Source organism: Saccoglossus kowalevskii, chromosome 15 (assembly GCF_978046115.1).
Source record: "Saccoglossus kowalevskii chromosome 15, keSacKowa6.1, whole genome shotgun sequence".
In the NCBI taxonomy this organism is placed as follows: domain Eukaryota; kingdom Metazoa; phylum Hemichordata; class Enteropneusta; family Harrimaniidae; genus Saccoglossus; species Saccoglossus kowalevskii.
Window position 1 is genome coordinate 10005354 of NC_140655.1, and position 22423 is coordinate 10027776.

The following is a 22423-nucleotide window of genomic DNA, read 5'->3' on the forward strand; positions in this document are numbered from 1 at the left end:
CACAAAATAACTAGACACTCTGTCTACCTCACAATTTCACATTTTTTACTGTTAGTATGTGGCAGTGAATAGAACTTGGACACAAATAAATGGCTGCTGATTTCTTGAGAGCAAAAGCCCAAGACTTGGTTTGCCCACAAATAGTGTTTCATTTTCTTGTGCATTTTCACATTCACTGAATACTATGGTTACATAGGTCAGCGTGACAGTGGATATGATAACAGAATAGAATAGAACACAGGGGGAAAGTTTGGTGGCTTTCTCATTTCCAACAAGATTTTAGCAGCTATTAGCATCCAAGGACTAGTACCAAATATACCCAGTATTCTGTGAAATTTAGTTGTTTATTCTGTAAAGTTTGCAAAAAAGCAGATTTCATAGAGGGGACCTGTTCTACAGATGTATCTGTCTTTCTCGCCAAACGCAGCATGAAAACAGATCCAAGATCTGGAGAGGAGGGAATTATGTTCCCTAAATCTACAAAATAGACTACAAAAGTCAGTAATGAGAATTGCATGTTTCCAATTGTTTCATTGCATGAAATGTGTGAACAGAAAGCTAAATATTCTTCTGAAAACCACTTAGTACAACAAAACTGACAACAAATGAAGAGTTGTGTCTAATTTATAAAACAGAGTACCATACATCAATAATCAATAGCAGTAAGGGTTGGTTTTTTGAAACCTTTGCATTTTTTTACAGTTTCACATACCTATGAAGGGCGCCACATATGGTAGAATAGAGAGATGTTTGTTTTCTGTTTGAGTACTGTAGAATACTTTATTTTCGCTTGGAATTTATTTTCGCTATTTTCGCTGAAAGGATGATTCCGTGAAAATAAAATCCAGCGAATATACATTTTTTCCTATATTTCTATATAAACTCATCAAAAATCAGTGAAAATAAATTCCATACAAAACGTTCAAAAAGCCTTTTCAGCGAAAATTAATTCCAGCGAAAATAAAGTATTCCACAGTATATTTTTTGTTGAATGATGCAAATACATGTATTTGAATGCATTATTTAATCTTGTGTTAACAAATAATCTTAATACAAAGAAAATTAAAAATAAATCATCTTTCAATTCACTCTGGGATACAACGTTTTTTTGACAGACTACAGCAGACGCCGTGTATTATCATGAGACTGGTGAATCGGTCTGTGGATAGGCCTTGCGTATATAAATGATTTATGTAGCAATTTACCAGACCATTCTTGAGTGCACTGGCAGTGAGGGTTTAATATATCAATTGTACTTGAGTCACTGATATATAGAAAACATGAGCCGGGCTGAGGAGCTACCCTCTACAGACGAGTTATTCTGCTATTTTTGAACAAATCTAAATTCTCATAACCAAAATTAACATTTGTTTGCATTGTTATAAAGTTAGTGTATTTAACATGTACAGTATTTACTGTCCTATACTGATATATGAATCACAATAATGCTATACTGTAAAATACTTTATTTTTGCTTGGAATTCATTTTTGCTATTTTTGCTGAAGGAATGATTCAGTGAAAATATAATCTAGCAAATATATCTTTTTTTATATTTTACATTTAACCAAACCTTTGATTTAATTTGATTGGAAAAATATTTCATATAAACACCCGAAAAGCCTTTTTAACGAAAATCAATTCCAGCTAAAATAAAGTATTTTACAGTAATATATTCAAATTATATTTTCCTCTGTGAGAATCTCTCTACCGCAATGCATTGCACATATGCTCAGTAACATGCTTAAAAATAATTTATATCCCACAATGCAATGTAAATGTGTTCAGCAACATGCTCAGTAGATAAACTTGAATTTATCTCCCATAATGCATTGCACATATGCTCAGTGACCTGCTCAGTAGATTCAAAACTAGAATTTCTTTCCCACAATGCATTGTAAATATGCTCAGTATCATGCGATGCTATATAAATTATTGTAAAAGCGTTTTTGCAATGCAAAAAATAGTTTTTATTTGACAAAGAATGAAAAACACTAACATGCATGCAGTGTAATCGATGCAAACAAAAAAATAATTTGCATGTTCGCATATATTGTATATACATACAAAAACCTATGAATACCTGTGCATTAGAGTATTTCATTGTTTTGTAAAATTCATCTATGCATACTGTACCAAACCACTATACATATACTCTTCCAATGGTGTTCATATATTTGATAACATTGTTTGAAATATATGAATGAATCTTTAGGGGGAAAAAAAAATTGTTCAAAAAATAAAAAAGAATTGCAGGTGCTCATGTGCATGCAAAATACTGTAGAATACTTTATTTTTGCTTGGAATTTATTTTCGCTGAAGGATGATTCTGTGAAAATAAAATCCAGCGAATATACTTTTGTTCCTATATTTCACATTAAACTCATCAAAAAATCAGTGAAAATAAATTCCATACAAAACACCGAAAAATCCTTTTCAGCAAAAATTAATTGCAGCGAAAATAAAGTATACCATAATAACCTTGTTTTCTTACTGTGGTGTAAACCCTACAAGCCATTTTGACCTCGACTATTGAATCTTACTAGTAATTTGCATTATGCATGAATCTTAAAGGTCACACATCCTGGTACTTTCTGAGGGAGTTGTTGCCCTATAATAAACAATAACCATTTCCAATATTGCACTTCAATTTTTTTCATGTGAAATAAATTGTCTCTGAGATTGCATGTTAGCCTGAAATTATTTGAGAAAATTCTAATTGGTAGTGAATTTGCACCTCCAGAAAATACCAGGATGTGTGACCTTTAAGGGTCATGTATAAGGCGTTGACAAGTACCATTCAATAAATACAAATTTCAGAGCACCTTGAATATAAAAAGTGTAAATGGAAGCCTGGTTACGATTTAAAATATTCACATAAAAAAATACATTATACAACACTGCTTGGTTACAACGATTGAAGCAACACTGTTATCGGAACTCTGCATGTACTGGTACACACAGGCTTTTTAACCTTTTCACCACAAATTCACAAAATATTCCCCTTTATAGTCTGCACTTTCCTTCAAAAGATTTGGACAAAAATAGCCAAATTTGTTGAGTAAAAACTGAAAATTGACTCAAATTTTGTCTGTTGGCTCCAAAATTAGGGTTCATTTCCAGAAATATTGAAGAATATAAGTAAAAAGTGCAAAAAAATTCAGGCGAGAAATTCCGGTAGTGAAAAGGTTAATATTAATTTCACATATTGATTGATTTTAGAGATATGCTGAAATCCAGTTGCACATTTTTAGGAAACCTTGTAAATTCAGACAATTATGTGTCAAATTTAGTCATAATTAAATGTTTTTCTGTGTTGATAAAGTACTATAATAGTCACGGCAATGAGCAATGTTTTGAACTGGGTATAGTGTGTAGCAAAATAATTTGAATAGAAGAATTCACAATGCATAGTTCTGGCAACAGTGTCTCTTTAAATATCTGGCAAAATATCATGTAATGGTATGACATGGATACTCGGGAATTCTAAATAGAATATTATCGACAGCACAAGTCATGTGGTGTTGAATCAGCCAATCAGCCGCTCTGGTTCACTTTAGGATAATTACAGACATTTACATTTTAACAGCAATGCCTGTGTACATTACATGTACATGGACCATACACAGTACAGCTATCATCAAAACTGTCACACAGACTTGTGTATTTATCACACTCACCACATATTCCTAGATTTTCAGTACACTCATTAGGGTGGGTGTTGTGGTCAAATAAACTGACTTATGGTAAGTGTATTTTTATTACATAATTTCCAAAAAATGAAATTAGCTTTCAGACATTGGTACATGTACAAGCTATGGGTGAAAGTTGTGTTTTGTCAGATTAAGTTTAGTGTGGTCGTCAAGCATGATGGGAATGCAATAAAAGCTCATCCTAAATGCAATCAATGGGTTGAGCAAGAGTGATAAATGCTATATGAAAGCTGCACTGTTTCAACATTGTTATCCTCTTACTACCAGGACCCATTGTGAAAACGATAAAGCATTGGGTTATTTATAATGCTGAGAAATCAATGTAATATCAAACATTACAATTGTTGTGTTAGCTGAATGACACAAATATATACACATACATATTGACCAAACAATTGCACAAATAGAGTTTTCACAATCATTTCAAAATTGCATAATTTAATTATGCAAATCTCATGGATGCCTCCTCCAATTAGACTGCAACAACACAGGTGCACATGCAGATTCTTCACCAGGTGTCACAAAGTCAAATCTACATAATTTATCCATTTATGCAAATCTCATGGATGCCTCCTCCAATTAAACTGCAGCCACACAGGGGCACATGCAGATTTTTCACCAGGTGTCACATGGTCAAATCTACATAATCTATTTATTTATGCAAATCTCATGGATGCCTCCCTCCAATTAGACTGCAGCCACACAGGTGCACATGCAGACTCTTCACCAGGTGTCACATGGACAAATCTACATAATTTATTCATTTATGTATCCTTCAATTAGACTGCTACCAAACAGGTGTGGACTCTTTCCCAGGTGTCACATGATCAGATTTTGTCCAAGCTGATTGGAGAGAGCTTTGTTGTTCTCTACATCTCTGCTTTATTGTTTTATTGTCTATAACATAAACTGGAAGATCAACCTGGTGGATTGAAAGTAAAGAAATAAATATAGTTATATAGCACATCCTCAAGCAGGAGAATCCTCAAAAACTCTTTTTCAGTTTTTATATTTTATTTAACGTATAATGAAGGATTTTGCAATGAACAGAAAATGGTCTGTTCAGCATATATCAAGCTCATACATATCTTTGTTTAAACTTTGAATCAAAATCAAGATCAGGTTTTAGAAAGCGTGTTGGGTTGGAGTTCTTAGAGTGTTTTTGAAACCTTGGAAGATAATTTTTTTTGTTCTTGTGTCACATTTTAAAATTGTATTATTGGATGTATTTTGTTTGTAGCCTCTGACATAGGTTGAAAGAAATGTAAACAAATAATGTCATGGTATGACGATCTAAATACCCAAGAGATGATCTTCTTTAGGGTCTATACTCTGACATGCAAACCATGATACCACACATAAAGTAAGATGGTATTTTTATACATCTGTCACCGTAACGCCATAAGGTACAACCTGCTGTAATTTTTTTTGCGGTATTTTGCAGGGTATTTTCATCCTACCATATTAGGAAATGTGAACTCCAAATATGGAATTAATATGCGCATAAGCGTCCTCTATTAATAAAAATAAACATGGCTGCCACCAGAGTTTGACCAAACTCCACACAAAGAAGTTTGTTGATTCTGTTCTAAACATTTTAGATTTCGGCATTCCCATGATGTATCCTTGCAAGGAAAAAATGTATAAATAATAGATACCTCAAAGTATGCACTCAGACAGTACGTCATCGCATCGACCTCCGCTGCACGTCAGTCGATACTCCTGCTGTACTGTCTTTGTGCATACTTTGAGGGATACTCGTAATAACCTCATATTATCAGACGCATCTTGGTATCACGGTATGATAAATGATAATTACCTGAAATATATTTTTCCAGGCTTTACACATGGCAGTCTCAAATTTATTCTCTTCACTGGGACTATTGAAATACAACACCCAGGGCTGTTCATGATCAGAACTAACTTCTGATGGCTCAAATTCCTGAAATATCAAATGACAGCATTAGCATTTAGATGATTAAATTCAGTACTGATGTAAATATACAGGTGAAATGTTACACATGAAGCAGATCAGCCTACAGGATACTGATGTTTTCAACTACAAATGCATTTGTTACATCTATTGAGTGAATTGCTGTGAATGCCACAAAGGTTTAGTGCCTAAAACACAAACTTTACAAAATCAGTTATAACCATTATATTCTGATTGTTGTTTATATAAATGCTAAATGGTAAAACAGTTGTACATTTTGTGCTACACAGTTTCTGATATTGAATGTCAATGTTAACTCCCTATTTTTTTGTACATGTAAAATTACAAGTGAAATTCCTAGATAGATACAGTCCATTTGCCGCAGAAACCATTATCCATATATGGAATTACATGACAGGGCTGTGGATTATAAAATGGATTATGGCAATTTAGTGCAATAACCAGGTGTTTTCCAGGTCCAGTTTAAACAGGTACCAGCGAACCTTAAACAGTAAATGAATCCAAGCCTGTGACTTTGGCCTTCCTAATGAGTTAGTGGCCCACTCAGCCAGGTTTAGAGGTCAACCCTATCGCTGCTGTTGACCTACCCTGGGCATGATTTGATTTATTTGATTTGATTTAGTCCATGAGGCCGGATACAACATCACAAAGGTGAATGGTATCATATGTATATTTCAAATTAGATAGACAATTCAACGTGATATGTACTTACTACTATGCAGTAATATCTATTGTCAGGATCTACAGTAATTCCACCAATGTCTTCTATTTTACAACTAGCCAGACATCTAAAGAAACCAGTCTGGAAATCTTCATGGCAGGTAATAAACTTCTGATCAGTTAAAATAAGACAACATGCAATGCATGGCGAGGCATTGGGAGAACATTGATCCATCTGTAAAAAAATATTTATATATAACTGCAGTCATCCTAATACCACATTCAATCCTCTCCAATCTGACTCAATCATAAGCAAAATTCAAAATGTACTTTTCATGTTGTAAATGTAAATAGAAAGTGAATTATCAATGTCAAAGAACGATTTGTCAGAATTGATTTTGGAGAAAAAACGGCATGAATTTTTTTGAAAAACTGGTAATTTGCAATTTTGAAAGATAAACTGAATATGGAATGAAAAATTCACCACCTTTCACTTTTATTAACAGGTCGTTGTTTTATGGTTTTATGATTAGGCAACCAAATTAGGGGCATTTTGGAGGGGATTGTGCTTAGCCGAACATGAACCTGAAAATATAAATGTCCCATAAGTGGGTGGGGTACACTTAGCCGAGCATGGGTGCTAAGTTGGATGCGTACAATAGTTACGATACTAATAATTCTTGTAATACTAACCCCCACAACAAAGACAGACACACCGACAAATAAATCTGAGTTATATTTGAAGACTTACCCCTAGAGCCACAGATGAGCAAATAGCATGCAGCCATTCCGAGGCTTCTGAGTCATCTTTAGCAGCTAGTTCTAGTGATGTTTTATCTGGTAGTATCAACTCAAAAGAATAAGGTCTCTCTCCACTCCTAATACGACGACATCCGCCAAAGTCAGTACTCCTAGTGATGAAATGAGAAGGTTTATGCCAGGATGTGTGACAATTAGGTACTGGGATATTTGTGATCTATTGACCTCAGTGCCCGATCAGCAAAACATGTACGTCTAGTATTATTAATTAGAGATGAATTAAAATGATTCAAATCTAAGTACTTACTTTAAAGAAATTGACAACTGTGGTATTGGGTCATGCCTTTGTAGTAGTCTGTAAAATACTCCATTTCTGAAAGATAAAAACAATAAACATAACAAAATCAGTGGGGGGGGGGGGGGGGACAGATGGAGCATGCAGTCAATGTTTTAATAAAATAATGGTTATTTGTTGAACTTGTCACCCTGTCATTTCTGATTTTATTTTTATAGGCACAAACTGAATTATGAATGTTAAACTCTTTGAGCACAAACTTCAAGTCAAGACAACTTCAGGCACCATCCGCAAAATACTTTAATACAGTATGCTCTCTTATATATAAAATATTGCAAGATTTGATTAAAAAACTAGAAGTACCGGTAATGTCACATTTTGTCTGTTTGGTCTAAAATTAAGATTGAATTCAGTGAAAATTACAGAAAATTTGAACAAATTATGAGTGGAAAAAATATTGCACTATCCAGAGTGCTCCAAAGTGGCCGGGATTTCATGTTCCACAAAGAGACCGGGGTTTGATGATGCACTGACCTTAGTAGAAAGTATCCAGGTTTCCAAGTGATGCCACCAAATAAATAACTATCCCAGGTTTTATACAACAATGTTCCTTGTTTATAGGTAGATGGTTTTTGAACATTAGGACTGCTTGACTTTACAGTTAGGTCTTCCCAGTGTACTAGTCCATAGTGATGAATGGTGACATCATTTAGCTACAAAAACAAAAAAGCAAGTCGTTAACTTGTTAAATTGTCAAAACTGAGAATTTTTGCAAATTTCAAACTTTGAAGATATGACAATACTGCAAAATACTTTATTTTAGCTGGAATTAATTTTCGCTGAAAAGACCTTTGGATGTATGTAGGGAATTTATTTTTGCTGATTTTTAAAGAGTTGAATGTAAAATATATATATATATAGGTATATTCGCTGAATTTTATTTTCACTGAATCATGCCTTCAGCGAAAATAGCAAAAATTAATTCCAAGTGAAAATAAAGTACTAGTATTTTACAGTAGTCACCTGGAATGTTGTACTGCAGAACAAACCAGTGGAAACATACAAGTACATAGCAAGGCCATACACAAGGGATGTAATATAAGGATCTAACCTAGGCACAGTTGTTGTTTTTTCATGTCAAAATGTTGGTGCATATATTTTTATGTGTTTGCCTAAAAATTATTGTTTACTGTAAAAGCATTATTTTTCATTGATGTTTAATTTCACTACTTTTACATTTGTAATATTCACTGGGTTTTAAATTCACAGATTTTCAGTGTAACAATAAGTTCTCTTGTAATTTTACACGCAGATTTAATTTTGCAGATTTTATTTAACATAATAATTAATGACTTTACATTATTTTGAATGAGACAGGTTTTTTAAAGCGTAGGTGACGCATGCGTCATGTGGCCATAGCGTGTCATTGTTCACAAAAAGCGGCTACCCATAGCCTTTGCATTGTTAGCGTGTATTGTTATCATCGCTTGAGACTCAATTCTCGCGCGTGCGCAGGTGATGACCCTCCCGCTTTAAAATAAGGAAGATGTTCGTAAGACTTTCAAACACATTTGTAATCCTTTTTACAGACTGAATTTTATTCTTACTGTCAGACATATACTAATATACATTACCTCACATCGACATTCTACAGATGCAAATTTCTTCATAGCAATAAGCTGTGTAGTTGCATCTCGTAAAATACTTGGTAACTCGCGCGTACGACTGCCTTCCTCCATTACTTTCATCAAAACCGATAAGAAATACCTAAATAAATAAACACAATGAAGTCTTACTGGCAATATTACTTTTTTCACAACTGAATGCATTTCTCACCTAGTTACTGTTACTGAGATTTTAGAGTGAATCATTCATCAGTTTATATCATTCAGCAAACATTTTGTAAAATTCAAAATAGAACAGGAAACAGAGTGAAAACCGTCGCACACTGTCTACTGTTGATGTTCTAATGTGCGATTGTGAAAAGGGGAATTAGCAACTGTAATAGAAAAATGATGGAAATATGAATTTAAAGTAATTAACAATAGAAAGCATGAATCCACATTGTGAGATCAAATGTGTTTGTTTGTACCTTGTCAGTTGCTCATCTCCAGTGGATAGGCAATACTGATTTCTTCGGTTTGCACACACTAGCGTCACAGACTGATAATTTACATTCACCTGTAGAAAACAAAAACAGGGATTTGTATTCAAGAATCTTGAAATCAGAATATAAGAAAAATGTTACTACAGTAAAATCTGTATTAGAAGCCGCATCTCTAACAGAAGTCGCACCCATTTTTTTTTACAGTACTGGTATATATATAGATATAATATAAAGCCCTTTTACTTTGCCCAATGATAGTATGTATGACTGAATCTATCCAAGTCTTATATTTCATAAATATGTAAATATGAATATTTAAATATCTGAAGATTCCATAAAAGGTAGGTAGTACAATTGTGCGGTTGGGTTGGGGTACCCACCCAAAAACGTATTTAGGATAACCCTGAATTGTACTTACAGACAGGAAGTCAATGTCATTGTATGTAATCATTGATTCAGTCTGATACAACACATCACCATCACCTGTGGAAAAAAAAAATTTTCAGAGAATGCAGTGCTAGTAATTTTTCTCTTGAAATTTGTGTGCAACAAGTTGCTTATTTTTTGATACCAGTAATTTAGGATGAGAAAGACATAATTTCCTCTTGATCAAAGTTTAAAAAAAACAATTTTGATTTTATTTTTTGAAAGGTATCAAAAGTTGACTTTTGCGGCCAAAGAGATCTTTCAAAGACCTTGTCATCATTTTTTCATATTTTTCTAATAATTTTGCAAAAATGTTGATAAGACCTGTAGACAATGATCCAAAAATAACAAATAAGTCTAAAAAAAAAAAAAAACAGAAATTTGACAGAAAAAATGTAGCATTGAAAGAAAGCTGAAATTTATCCATTCAGTTTTTTGTAAATCGCAATTTACAAATTACTGTTACAAGTACTACTGTAAAATCTGTATTAGAAGCCCCATTCCTAATAGAAGTCGCACTCATTCTTTTTAAACAATTGAATAGAATAGAATAGAAGCTTCATCCCTTCTGTTGCATTGTACCATTTTGATAGAAATCACTTCTAACACAGATTTTACAATAGTACCCAGTACTGTACATGTTGAATAACTGACATATTTATACATGTATATACAAATATGCACTGTAAACCGCTTAAGGTTGTTTGTGGGTTTTCAACCTGTTAACCTTTTCACCACCAGTTCCCCCTTTTCATCACAAAATAGTCCAGTTTATAGTCTGCACTTTCCTTCAGAAAAATGGGACAAAAACAGCCATATTTTTTGAGAAAAAACTGAAAATATACCTAAATTTTGTCTGTTGGCTCCAAAATTTTCAGAAATATTGATGAAAATAAGATAAAAAGTACAGATTGAAACATTTGGGTGAGAAAGTCTGGTGGTGAAAAGGTTAAACAAGGTCAAACAAATCTATTAATTTATATAAATTCCTGAGTCTTTCAACTGGTCTTTCATGATATTAAAGTGGTTTACAATATTTCAGTGTACATTTAACTTACACAAAATACTGAGATGTCTGAGTGTTTAGGTCAAAGGTTATACTGAGCTGTCTGAGTGTTTAGGTCAAAGGTTATACCTACCTTTTCGTAATAAGTAGATAGCCTGGTCTGTTAGGAGGATAAACACTGGTTTGACATCACCTTCCATATAACCAGTACTCATACGAATCATCTGTTAAAATAGATAGAATTACAGTCACTAACTTGTGAGCTTAATGAAAAACATTTAATAGATCTAACAAAGCGTGATATTTTTGTGAAACCTTACAACAATACCTTTATGTCCAGTCATTGTACTTAATATTAAAGACACGACCTTACCTTTATGCCCAGCACTTCTAGACACTCAATATTAAAGGCACAGTCTTACACTCATGCCCAGTATTTGAAACACTCATTATTAAAGACACAGTCTTACATTCATGCCAAGTACTTCAAACACTCAATATTAAAGGCACAGTCTTACCCTCATGCCCAGTATTTGATACACTCAATATTAAAGGCACAGTCTTACACTCATGCTCAGTACTTGATACACTCAATATTATAGGCACAGTCTTACCCTCATGCCCAGTATTTGAAACACTCAATATTAAAGGCACAGTCTTACCCTCATGCCCAGTATTTGAAACACTCAATATTAAAGGCACAGTCTTACCTTCATGCCCATTATTTGAAACACTCAATATTAAAGGCAGTCTTACACTCATGCCCAGTACTTGAAACACTCAATATTAAAGGCACAGTCTTACCCTCATGCCCAGTATTTGAAACACTCAATATTAAAGGCACAGTCTTACGTTCATGCCCATTATTTGAAAGACTCAATATTAAAGGCACAGTCTTACCCTCATGCCAAGTACTTCAAACACTCAATATTAAAGGCACAGTCTTACCCTCATGCCCAGTATTTGATACACTCAATATTAAAGGCACAGTCTTACCCTCATGCCCAGTATTTGAAACACTCAATATTAAAGGCACAGTCTTACCTTCATGCCCATTATTTGAAACACTCAATATTAAAGGCACAGTCTTACCCTCATGCCCAGTATTTGAAACACTCAATATTGAAGGCAGTCTTTGCCTCATGCCCAGTATTTGAAACACTCAATATTAAAGGCACAGTCTTACCCTCACGACCAGTACTTAATATACTCAATAGTAAAGGCAGCCTTACCTTCATAAATTCCTCACTTTCATTTTTGAAAATTTCTAGCATCAAATATAGTTTAGTATTATTGTCAATTCTGTAAAACAAAATGATAAAATGCATTATGATTAAAAATGCACAAAATGATTAAAATGCACATACATTAGTGTGCTATGACCAGTTAAGGCATTTTGTGAGATATTTGAGATACAGCAGACACATGGATGGGCACACACACATGTAAATCTAACAAGCAGCCTGTCGGCTGAGATAGCTCCGCTGTTAGCAATGCACATTTCAATTAAAGAACAGAAGATATCATTAGAAAATGAACAATATGCATAGTACATTGTATCAAAGCATCAGACTTGCTGTTCTCAACAAGAAGTGGAAAATATCACTTTTTACCAAAAACTACAAAAATATTCACTAAAATTAGAGAATTGAAGATATCATCACGAAATGAACAAATTTGAGAGAGATCCACGTGTAGTAACTATATATGTAATATCAAAGTAATTGGACTTGCGGTTTTCAACAAGAAGTCGAAAATATCACTTTTTACCAAAAATGACAAAAATATTCACCAAAATTAGAGAATTAAAGATATCATTACAAAATGAACAAATCTGAGAGAGGTCCACATGTAGTACCTATATATGTAATATCAAAGCAATTGGACTTGAGTTTTTTAACAAGAAGTCGAAAATATCACTTTTACCAAAAATGACAAAAATATTCACCAAAATTAGAGAATTGAAGATATCATTTTAAAAATGAACAAATCTGAGAAAGGTTCACATGTAGTACCTATATATGTAATATCAAAGCAATTGGACTTGCGGTTTTCAACAAGAAGTCGAAAATATCACTTTTTACCAAAAATGAAAAAAATATTCACCAAAATTAGAGAATTGAAGATATCATCATGAAATGAACAAATCTGAAAGAGGTCCACATGTAGTACCTATATATGAAATATCAAAGCAATTGGACATGCGCTTTTTAACAAGAAGTTGAAAATATCACTTTTTACCAAAATTGACAAAAATATTCACCAAAATTAGAGAATTGAAGATATCATCATGAAATGAACAAATCTAAGAGAGGTCTACCCAAGGTACATATACACCAAGTATCAAAGCATTCAGGCTTGTAGTTTTCAAGAAGAAGTCGAAAAAGTAAAACATTGACACGGACGACAACGGACAATCACTCATATGATAAGCTCCGCTCGACAAAGTCGACAGCGGAGCTAAAAAGATGAACAAGTCATATCCCTTGTGTACAATCTTCCTCCTATCTTTTTCAATGGGGTTTAAATTTCATCTTCTAAGCATTTTCAGATCACTGTAAAACTACACATATTTTCGTAGACTGTAGTATCAAGGAAGATTCCCTAATTAAAATATAGATATAAATTGACAGCCGGGGCTGCCCTGACAGGAATTATGCTGCAGATCTGTATCCATATTCATGTGCCTGATCTGTTGGTCTGATATGAACATGGCACAGGCCTGTTGCAGATCTGATCAACATTAATTGTGTGAGACTACAAATTTAGATTCATTGTTGTCAACAACTAAACACGACCGTCCTCGGACGACCAGTTCAATGTATTGAGCTAACCAATCACATCTTATATTTGATGCACTTATCGATAAATCACTAAACATGTTTGTGATCTTTGTCCTTCAAACACAAATAATAAAGAAACAACAGGTCCTGTAATATCAAGCGACTGAAAACATCAATCGCTCGAAAAACAAATTGTTCTGTAATGCAAATGAAACAAAATGTGTATGGTACTCATGTTCTACTATACTGTAAAATACTTTATTTTCGCTGGAATTTAATTTCGCTCAAGAGATTTTTTGCTGTTTTGTTTGGAATTTCTTTTCACTGATTTTTGACGAGTTGAATGTAAAATATAGTGAAAAAATTATATTGGCTGGATTTTATTTTCACTGAATCATTCCTTCAGCGAAAATAGCGAAAATTAATTCCTAGCGAAAATTAAGTATTTTACAGTACTATAAAAGACAAAGCACAAGTCTTTTCAGAGCCTAGTTTTATTTTCCAAAGTGGTGCCAACCACAGAGATGATTCAAACACACTTGCTGTGACGCATACATGATAAAACTATAAATATAACAGAAATAGCTTAAAATTCACACATTATTATGCAGATGAGCTCATTAATATGCATGGATGTCAACCAAAAACTAATCAAATCTGCGCATTGCTCCAGACAAGCTATATACCAAGTTTCATTGAAATCCGAACATTGGTTTTTGAGATATCAATGGGACACACACACACACACACACACACACACACACACAGACACACACACGCACACACAGACACACTAACTGCAAAGACTCCCTTTTTGTGCTTCGCACACGGGAGTCAAATATTGTTATAAATATTGTTTTCACACAGACCAGAGCCAAACAAAGCATGCTACAAAGTAATTACTCATGTGCTTACCTCATATCAGCTTCATGGACCAAAACTAAACTCTCGTATTTTTCAAGCATAGCAGCTTCCAGCGGCGGAGTCTCCCCTTTGCTGTCACTGTTTTCTGTGACTGACCCATCTTCTACAATAGCAGTTTCCCCACTCCCTTCAATATGATTGTCAGAAATGTCATGGGTAACTGAAAGATTATCATTGTCTTTTTGTAAAACATCTGCCTCATCTATATCCATAGCAACCGTATTTGCTGTCATGACAACATCTGTAGCTTCATCCACTGTGCCATTAGCAGTGGAAATGGTTTGTGCAATACTATCATCAAGGGAATCACTGTTAACTGTTTTTTGACTTTGTAAATTATCTACAAAGATCGATTCCTGATTCTGACTCACAGGTTTAACTTTTTCATCACAGTTTTCTACTGTTGGTGAGATTTGATCCTGCGACTGTGCAGCTCGATTTGCAAGTCGTTTCTTAACATTAAGAACATGAAGATCTAAAGAAGACACTGGATTTGCCAGCTGAGGCACAGAGTCTTCAATCACTGCAATCTGATCGGCCAGTTGCGTTTGATTGGCATCCAAAGGAGGAAACTGATTAGTTGATTTCACTGCATCCTGACCGATTGTCATGGCATCACCCCAGACAACCGCCTCCTCCATCACTACTTTCATTTCATTAAATTTAGTGAGTGAATCAACAGCCGGGCTAATTTTCCCACTCGGAGACTTCTTCTTTTTGTTCAATTTCTTTGTACGCTTTCCATTTATATGAATGACTTCAAAATCCTCCTCCTTTGCATTGGTATCAATTCGAACACTTCGAAAAGTGTGCCCGAGCGATGTTGGTCTCTGGGGACGATTTTTTTTCTCTAGTGTATCATTATCAACAATATCAACAATACTTTTAACTTCATCCACCATTTTTGCATCTTTACTGGCAACCCAATCTCCGGCTCCCCTGGTTACAGAGCTGGAGGACGAATCGCCACTGTCTTGTCGATAATACTCAAGACTATGAATGCCTTGATCAGATTGGCCATCCTTGTAGGTGTACGAAGAGATATCACTGGGAGTACCGCAATCTTCAAGTATTCCACTCGTGTATGAACTCATTGACATTGTATCAATGCTATGATGAGATATCCTATCTTCTTCATCTTCTTTGGGCGGTTTTTTAGATGGCAGGTAACTCGTCAAGTCTAAGAACGGAACAGTCTGCAAGAAAATAAAAACCAGAAAAATAAGCTGACCCGATTATTTCATAAATATGATAAAGAAAACAGAATTCAGGTGATTTAGATTTCAGTCATCATGTTGAGATACCGTAACTTCCTACCAGGTCAAGGTCAAACGTCGCGAAATCCAAACCAGCTGTCAGAGTTTGCAAGAGCAGCAACCGCTGGTCGTCCCTCATGATAGAATGCCTGCAAAGAGCGGGTATAAGGTTTAATATGATGCAATTGCCCATATTCGGGCATGATACACAGCTGAATAAAGAAAAATAAAGATATTATTATCGCATCCACAGCTATGTGTGTATTGATTTCTGAAAACGACTTTATGAAATCAAACATCTGTGTTTTGTAAAACAATGTTAGTTCAATAAAACTAACATTATACATCAAAAACAATAGAATTTGCAATTACGTAAAACTGTATCAGCACTGATTTGAACATTCAAATTATCCCTCATATAGGGTAAACTACATCACCTGAATTGACAAGTTATTGATGTTGCACACTCAAACACTTTAGCGAGTGAGGGAAATAGAATGCGGTCACTGAACACAAATGTCGCACAACCAAATTTTACATTGCCATTTTGGGACATAATCTCTCATTAACCTTCGCTACATGTCAATCAATACGATCGCTGTGCGGACTTCCCGCAAACAATTATTCTTTTAATAACCTTATATTACATTTATGAAGCTTTAAAGTGCATTATATTAGTCTGCATTGTGCTCTGTGTACTTACTCAACATAGTACTTCCGAACAACTTTGACATTTTCAGCAAAACATCGTAGATAACTTTCTATAAGATTTTCATTCAGTGCCATATATAACCATGCACGACCTGAAAGATAATAGATGTAAATAATACCTAGAAAAGATGTCTTTATAGTTTCATTTCAACCTCATGTTCCTACTTCATTTTTCAAGCTGTTTGAAGCACCTCACATTTCTAGCAAAGAAAGGTGTTTATAGCAAGGCACTTATATAGTACGACATACTGCCCTCTAAAGTACGACATACTGCCCACCATAGTATGACATACTGCCCACCATAGTATGACATACTGCCCACCATAGTATGACATACTTCCCTCTATAGTACGACATACTGCCCTCTATAGTACGACATACTGCCCACTATAGTACGACATACTGCCCTCTATAGTACGACATACTTCCCTCTATAGTACAACATACTTCCCTCTATTCTTGGGGATGGGCATCCAAGAATTTCCACCGCCTGGCAACCATCTTGGTGAAAACAAAAGCCAAAAACTCAGAAAACGGTACTTTGAGCTGGTTGTTGAGACTTCCCTTAACAAAACGTGTGCAACATATATACATTTAATTGTTCAGGATTACTTTAAAGTTGAGTTTGTATTGTTTTCTTGAATTTAGCTGTTATCATCGGCTCTTCGACCGCCGCTCCGCAGCAGCTTGCGCAGTCTTTTACAGTATGACACATACTGCCCTTTATAGTATGACAAACTGTTCTCTATAGTATGGCATACATTGTATTGTTTAGTTAGCCTAGCGCAGTTGGGGCGATTAATTTGTTTTTGTAGTTTAAATAAAATTAAATAAATTGCGAAATGGAGGTGTAACTGTGAAATCACCCCGACTGGTTTATTCTGCATGGCCCTCTATCGACACTGCAGGAACCCGTCGATTTTTCAACAGGTAATTATGTTAATGAGTGTTCTAATTGACAATCATCTGAGCCAATCACAGCGTCTCTTCAACTGACCTCTGACCGAGAAGACATCGGCTGATTGTAGCAGTCAATATTTTTTTTAATTCTACGACTAGTACGAGTTACGTTTTTACACATTGTGATGAATTAGAAACGACGAGTACGACAAACTCGAATTTCAACGTGCCGCCATGTTGGGTCTGCAGTGTGACCTTTACCATGTTGACCTCATTATGCACGTATTTCCGCGCACACCTCATTATAATATGTGCATCATGAATATTTAATAGCAATGAATTTCCTGCAGAATAAACCAGTCGGGGTGATTTCGCGCTAACACCTCCATTTCGCGATTTTTTTTTAAATTTTATTTTAACTACAAAAACAAATTAATCGCCCCGACTGTGCCAGTCTATTGTTTAGTATGACATACTGTTCTCTATAGTATGACACATACTTTCTATTTTATTCACTACAGAATATAACTCACCTCGTCCTAGATCTGTTGTGATATTATTCAACATATTAATTTGTTTAATAACATCTTTTCTAGTGAACTGTGGAACAATGACCCAGTAACCGCATGTCACATGTCTCAATCTGCAGAGTAGAAACACATAATAGGGTAAAACTAACCTGTCTCACGGCGGTCTCAACCCAGTAATTTCTAAATTCGAAACACATTACTAAATAATGCAAGGTCCAGGATGGGTTCAAACAGCAGGGACAAAAAGAGTGCATAAACAGCTCACTTGCCAGGCTCGAGCATTATAGATTGGGAAAATAGCATCCACTCGGAAGGGACTTCTGACATTTCCGTTCTCAGTGCTAGTATAAATTTCACCGTAATCTTATAACAAAAAAACGGATTACCCCAGGATAGCAGAATCTTTCCATTACACAAAAACCCAATACCAGGTACATGTATGTCAATTTAAGTTACTTGGAGTCACTATTACGGTAACAACAACCTTGACTGGAATACACTGAAAACATAAATCATACTAAACTATTTTTACTATCACGTATTGAAAAATTTTCTTCACCTTCATACAGGTAAGTTGTTTTATTATTGTTTTATATCATCACATATCAATCATTGTCAAATTTAGCTTGGAATATTTTGTCAAAATACCAACTAGTGTCATTGCACATTTTCAATTATTACCTACCCATGTAGAAATGCATGATCTAAATTTTCCACCAACTTCTGAACTGGTCTTCGTTCATTGGTTAGTACAATTGGTTGACTGCCAGCACACGAGGATAAACCTTGAATCTGAGAAATGAACAAATAAATAAATAAATAAGAAAGAAAATATACCGTATTCGACCATGTTAGTGCCCATGCTCAGTCGACTTTTTCTGATGTTTTCTCTTCTAAAAAATATATATGTTTACAATGTTTACAATGTCAGTCATGCAAAAAGTACATGAATATTTGTACAGTACCGGTAGTTCTCTTTTTTGAGGATATGTTGGCCCTGAAAATGGCCATTTGGTTTGTGCTGGAGAGCATATTCCAGCTAAAATAAAGTATTTTACAGTACTGGATTTAATTTAGAGGATTTAATGTTTCAGAAATATTCACTTATTTGCTGATTTGTGAAGAAAATTATATACATTCATTAAATTATTAGAATATTCACTGGGTTTTAATTTAGCCCATTTAATGATCAGCAAAATTAAAGAAAATAAAACCCAACAATAATTTAGCCTTAGGTATATTTCAGCGATTGGCAGCCATTTTGTCAGCACTTTTTTTTATTCTCCCATTGGTTCCTATGGTGGAGATATTATTATTGTGATACGGAGTGGGGTTTTGAAAAGTTCACTTTAACATTGTCTTCTATGAAATTGTTCTAAAAATATCAAATTTTTAATAATGTTTAGCCCATTTTCTAAAATACTGGGCACTGTAGTATACCTCTATGATTGCACATAATATACAGGTACCAATGAACATTGTCACAAAGTAAAATCAAAGAAAGCTTAGAAAGAACTCCCGTGTGCTGAGAGTTTTGGAGACACATTAAAAATTAATTCAAAATTACTTATACTTGAGATATTGATGGAATAGCTGAAAACTAATTATGCAAATAAGGTAACTAATATGAACAGATTTAAGTGTAAAACTAAAGGTCTGCACAATGTACCAAGTTTCATTGAAATGTGATTAGAACCAAAAAAATATTAATTATTATGCTAATTAGAGAATTAATATGAACAGATTTTAACCCAAAATTAATCAGGCTGTCTATTGTCCTAGAGCATTTATGTACCAAGTTTTATTCAAATGCGATGATCAATGAGATATCAGTATTAATTAATTATGTTAATTAGGTGATTAAGAAGCATAAATATTTACCAAAAACTAATATGGTGCATAGTCTGAGGTTCATTGAAATGTGATGGGTACTCTTTAAAAGTTTCATTGAAATCCAATGAGTGATTTTTAGACATCAGTGCAACAGCCATAGAACAGCAAAAAATTAACTAATTATGCAAATTAGGTAATTAATAGGCACAATTATTTATCCCAAAATTAATCAGGTCTCTGCATAGTCCTAGAAAAAATGTCGCAATTCTCATTGAAATGTGATGATTAGTACTTAAGATATCAGGTGAAAAGCTGAAAATTAACTAATTATGCTAATAAGGTGATTAATATGCACAAATATTTTACCCAAAAACTAATTAGGTCTCTGCACAGTCCTCAAGTAACTATGTACCAAGTTTCATTGAAACATGATTATTACTACTCGAAATATCAAAAGCTGAAAATTAATTAATTATGCAAATTAGGTAATTAATATGTACTGATATTACCCTAAAAACTATCAGGTCTGTGCAGTGTCATATGACACCTATGTACCAAGTTTTATTGAAATGTTATGATTAGTACTTGAGATATCACTGGAAAAACCGAAAATTGATTAATCATTATGTAAATTAGGTAATTAATAATATTAACAGATTTTTACCCAAAACTAATCAAATCTGTGCATTAGTTCAGAGCATCCATGTGCCAAGTTTCATTGAAATCCAATGAGTGGTTCTTCAAAAATCAGTGGAACTGTCATAGAACAGCTTAAAATCAGTTAATTATCATGCAAATTAGATAATTAATATTCATAGATTTTTATCCAAAACTAATCAAATCTGCGCACTAGTTCAGAGCATCCATGTGCCAAATTTCATCAAAATCCAATTAATGGTTCTTCAGATATCAGTGGAACAGTCTTGAAACAGCTAAAAATCAGCTAATTATCATGCAAATTAGGTAATTAATATTCATAAATTTTTACCAAAACCTAATCAACTCTGCGCATTATCCCAGAGTATCTATTTACCAAGTTTCACCAAAATTTGATTAGTGGTTCTTGAGATAACGGTGGAACAAAAAAAGTGACATACATACATACATAAAGACATACAGACAGGGTAACTGCAAAGATTCCCTTTTGTGCTTCGCACACGGGAGTCAACAAATAAATCATTACATAACTGCAATCTAAGATAAATCAGAGTGATTGTAACTTGATAAATTGGGAAAAATTAATAGAATAACACAATCGGGGTTTGAACCAAATGAATGCTTACAGTAAAGTGCTGACTGCAGTACCCTAAACATCTAATGTACTAGTATGCAATCTTCCACTCATTAAACGAAATGTTACTTGTGTCTAGATTTAATTACCGGGTAGTAGAATATAAATGTTTTGTAAATTGTAGCTAGGCAATAGTGGAGTGCCTTATGAGTTATTGTGTTCACTGGCAAGCCTAGTTGTTAAAACAAGGAGATGAAAAGAGGATCACTTAACACAGGTACACTGTATACGCTCATGTATTACACAACTATGTACATGTCTGATCAAGGGAGTTATCCATTCGAAATCTAGGGACAGAAACATTTTGGTTGATTTTGCAAATATTTTTTTCACACATTTCTCAAGTAACTTTTTTTTCTTCATTCACTACAATTACAGTTTTCAAATGGGAACCCCTATGTAATGCGTGAAAGGTATGAAAACACATAACAAAGGGTGGTCACATGATTCAAGGATAATTTGTCCAAAACAATAACAATTATTCAATACTAAACCCAGGAGACAGGTCATTTTTTCGCATTATTTGTTACAATACAAATAATATGCGGGCATATTTGTTAATAAGATGACCTAACCAAATGAACACTTGTGAGTCATACAGAATAAGGCGCTACCGCATCTTAAATCATAACATTTTTCGATACAGCGATATTTTTAAGGCACGTACTAGTAGTCTAGATCACCATATACTTAAAACAAGACATCGAGTGACAGGATATAAATCAGAGGCGTATTCTGAAGAAACAACAAAGACTGGATATCCGGTCGCGGTCACAGCGACAGAAACCCGAATAATAAACATACCTCCTTGATAGCCTTGGCTATCCGATCCAAAATTCTATCCTTGAGTCTCAGTCGTTCATTTGACATTGCTCCTGTTATTATTCTTGCATTCTGAAATAAATACGACCACGGTAATTTGATAATTGAAGCCTAATGCGTCAATAACTCACGTCATATCAATAAGAAGGGATAGAGATTATTCATCTGGACGCCATTTTGGTAAATGAACTGTGGGAGTTGTTGGCGCCCTCATCAGAATAATTCGAAAAATACTTTGTTTTTTGTTTTATTTGGTGCACCTCACCGGAAGTGGCCGTAGACGCTTACAACAAAAATGAGACGTGTATATTAAAAACTGTTCAATCGTGTGTATATTGATCAATAATCTATGTGGACGGTCTATAATTAATAACAATACCAAAATAAATAAGATAAGAGATTAACATTGAAAATACATCTGACATCAGTAGATGAGGCTGACTTGATTCGAAACT

The 22423-nt window shown here is 34.2% G+C and overlaps 1 protein-coding gene across 1 annotated transcript; it reads right to left on the reverse strand.

Annotated features, from left to right (window-relative positions):
- Positions 1 to 505: 505 nt before the first annotated feature.
- Positions 506 to 22153, reverse strand: LOC100375285 (pleckstrin homology domain-containing family M member 2-like). Its single transcript, XM_002737952.4, has 17 exons — positions 21951 to 22153; positions 18708 to 18814; positions 18026 to 18135; positions 16585 to 16684; positions 15943 to 16030; positions 14617 to 15821; positions 12151 to 12220; positions 11052 to 11142; positions 9905 to 9969; positions 9472 to 9560; positions 9014 to 9146; positions 7914 to 8092; positions 7392 to 7457; positions 7077 to 7236; positions 6378 to 6560; positions 5531 to 5653; positions 506 to 4633 (listed from the first exon to the last, which is right to left on the reverse strand). Exons 1-17 carry the CDS (start codon positions 22014 to 22016, stop codon positions 4499 to 4501), a joined length of 2970 nt encoding a protein of 989 aa, XP_002737998.2. The 5' UTR covers positions 22017 to 22153; the 3' UTR covers positions 506 to 4498.
- Positions 22154 to 22423: the final 270 nt, after the last annotated feature.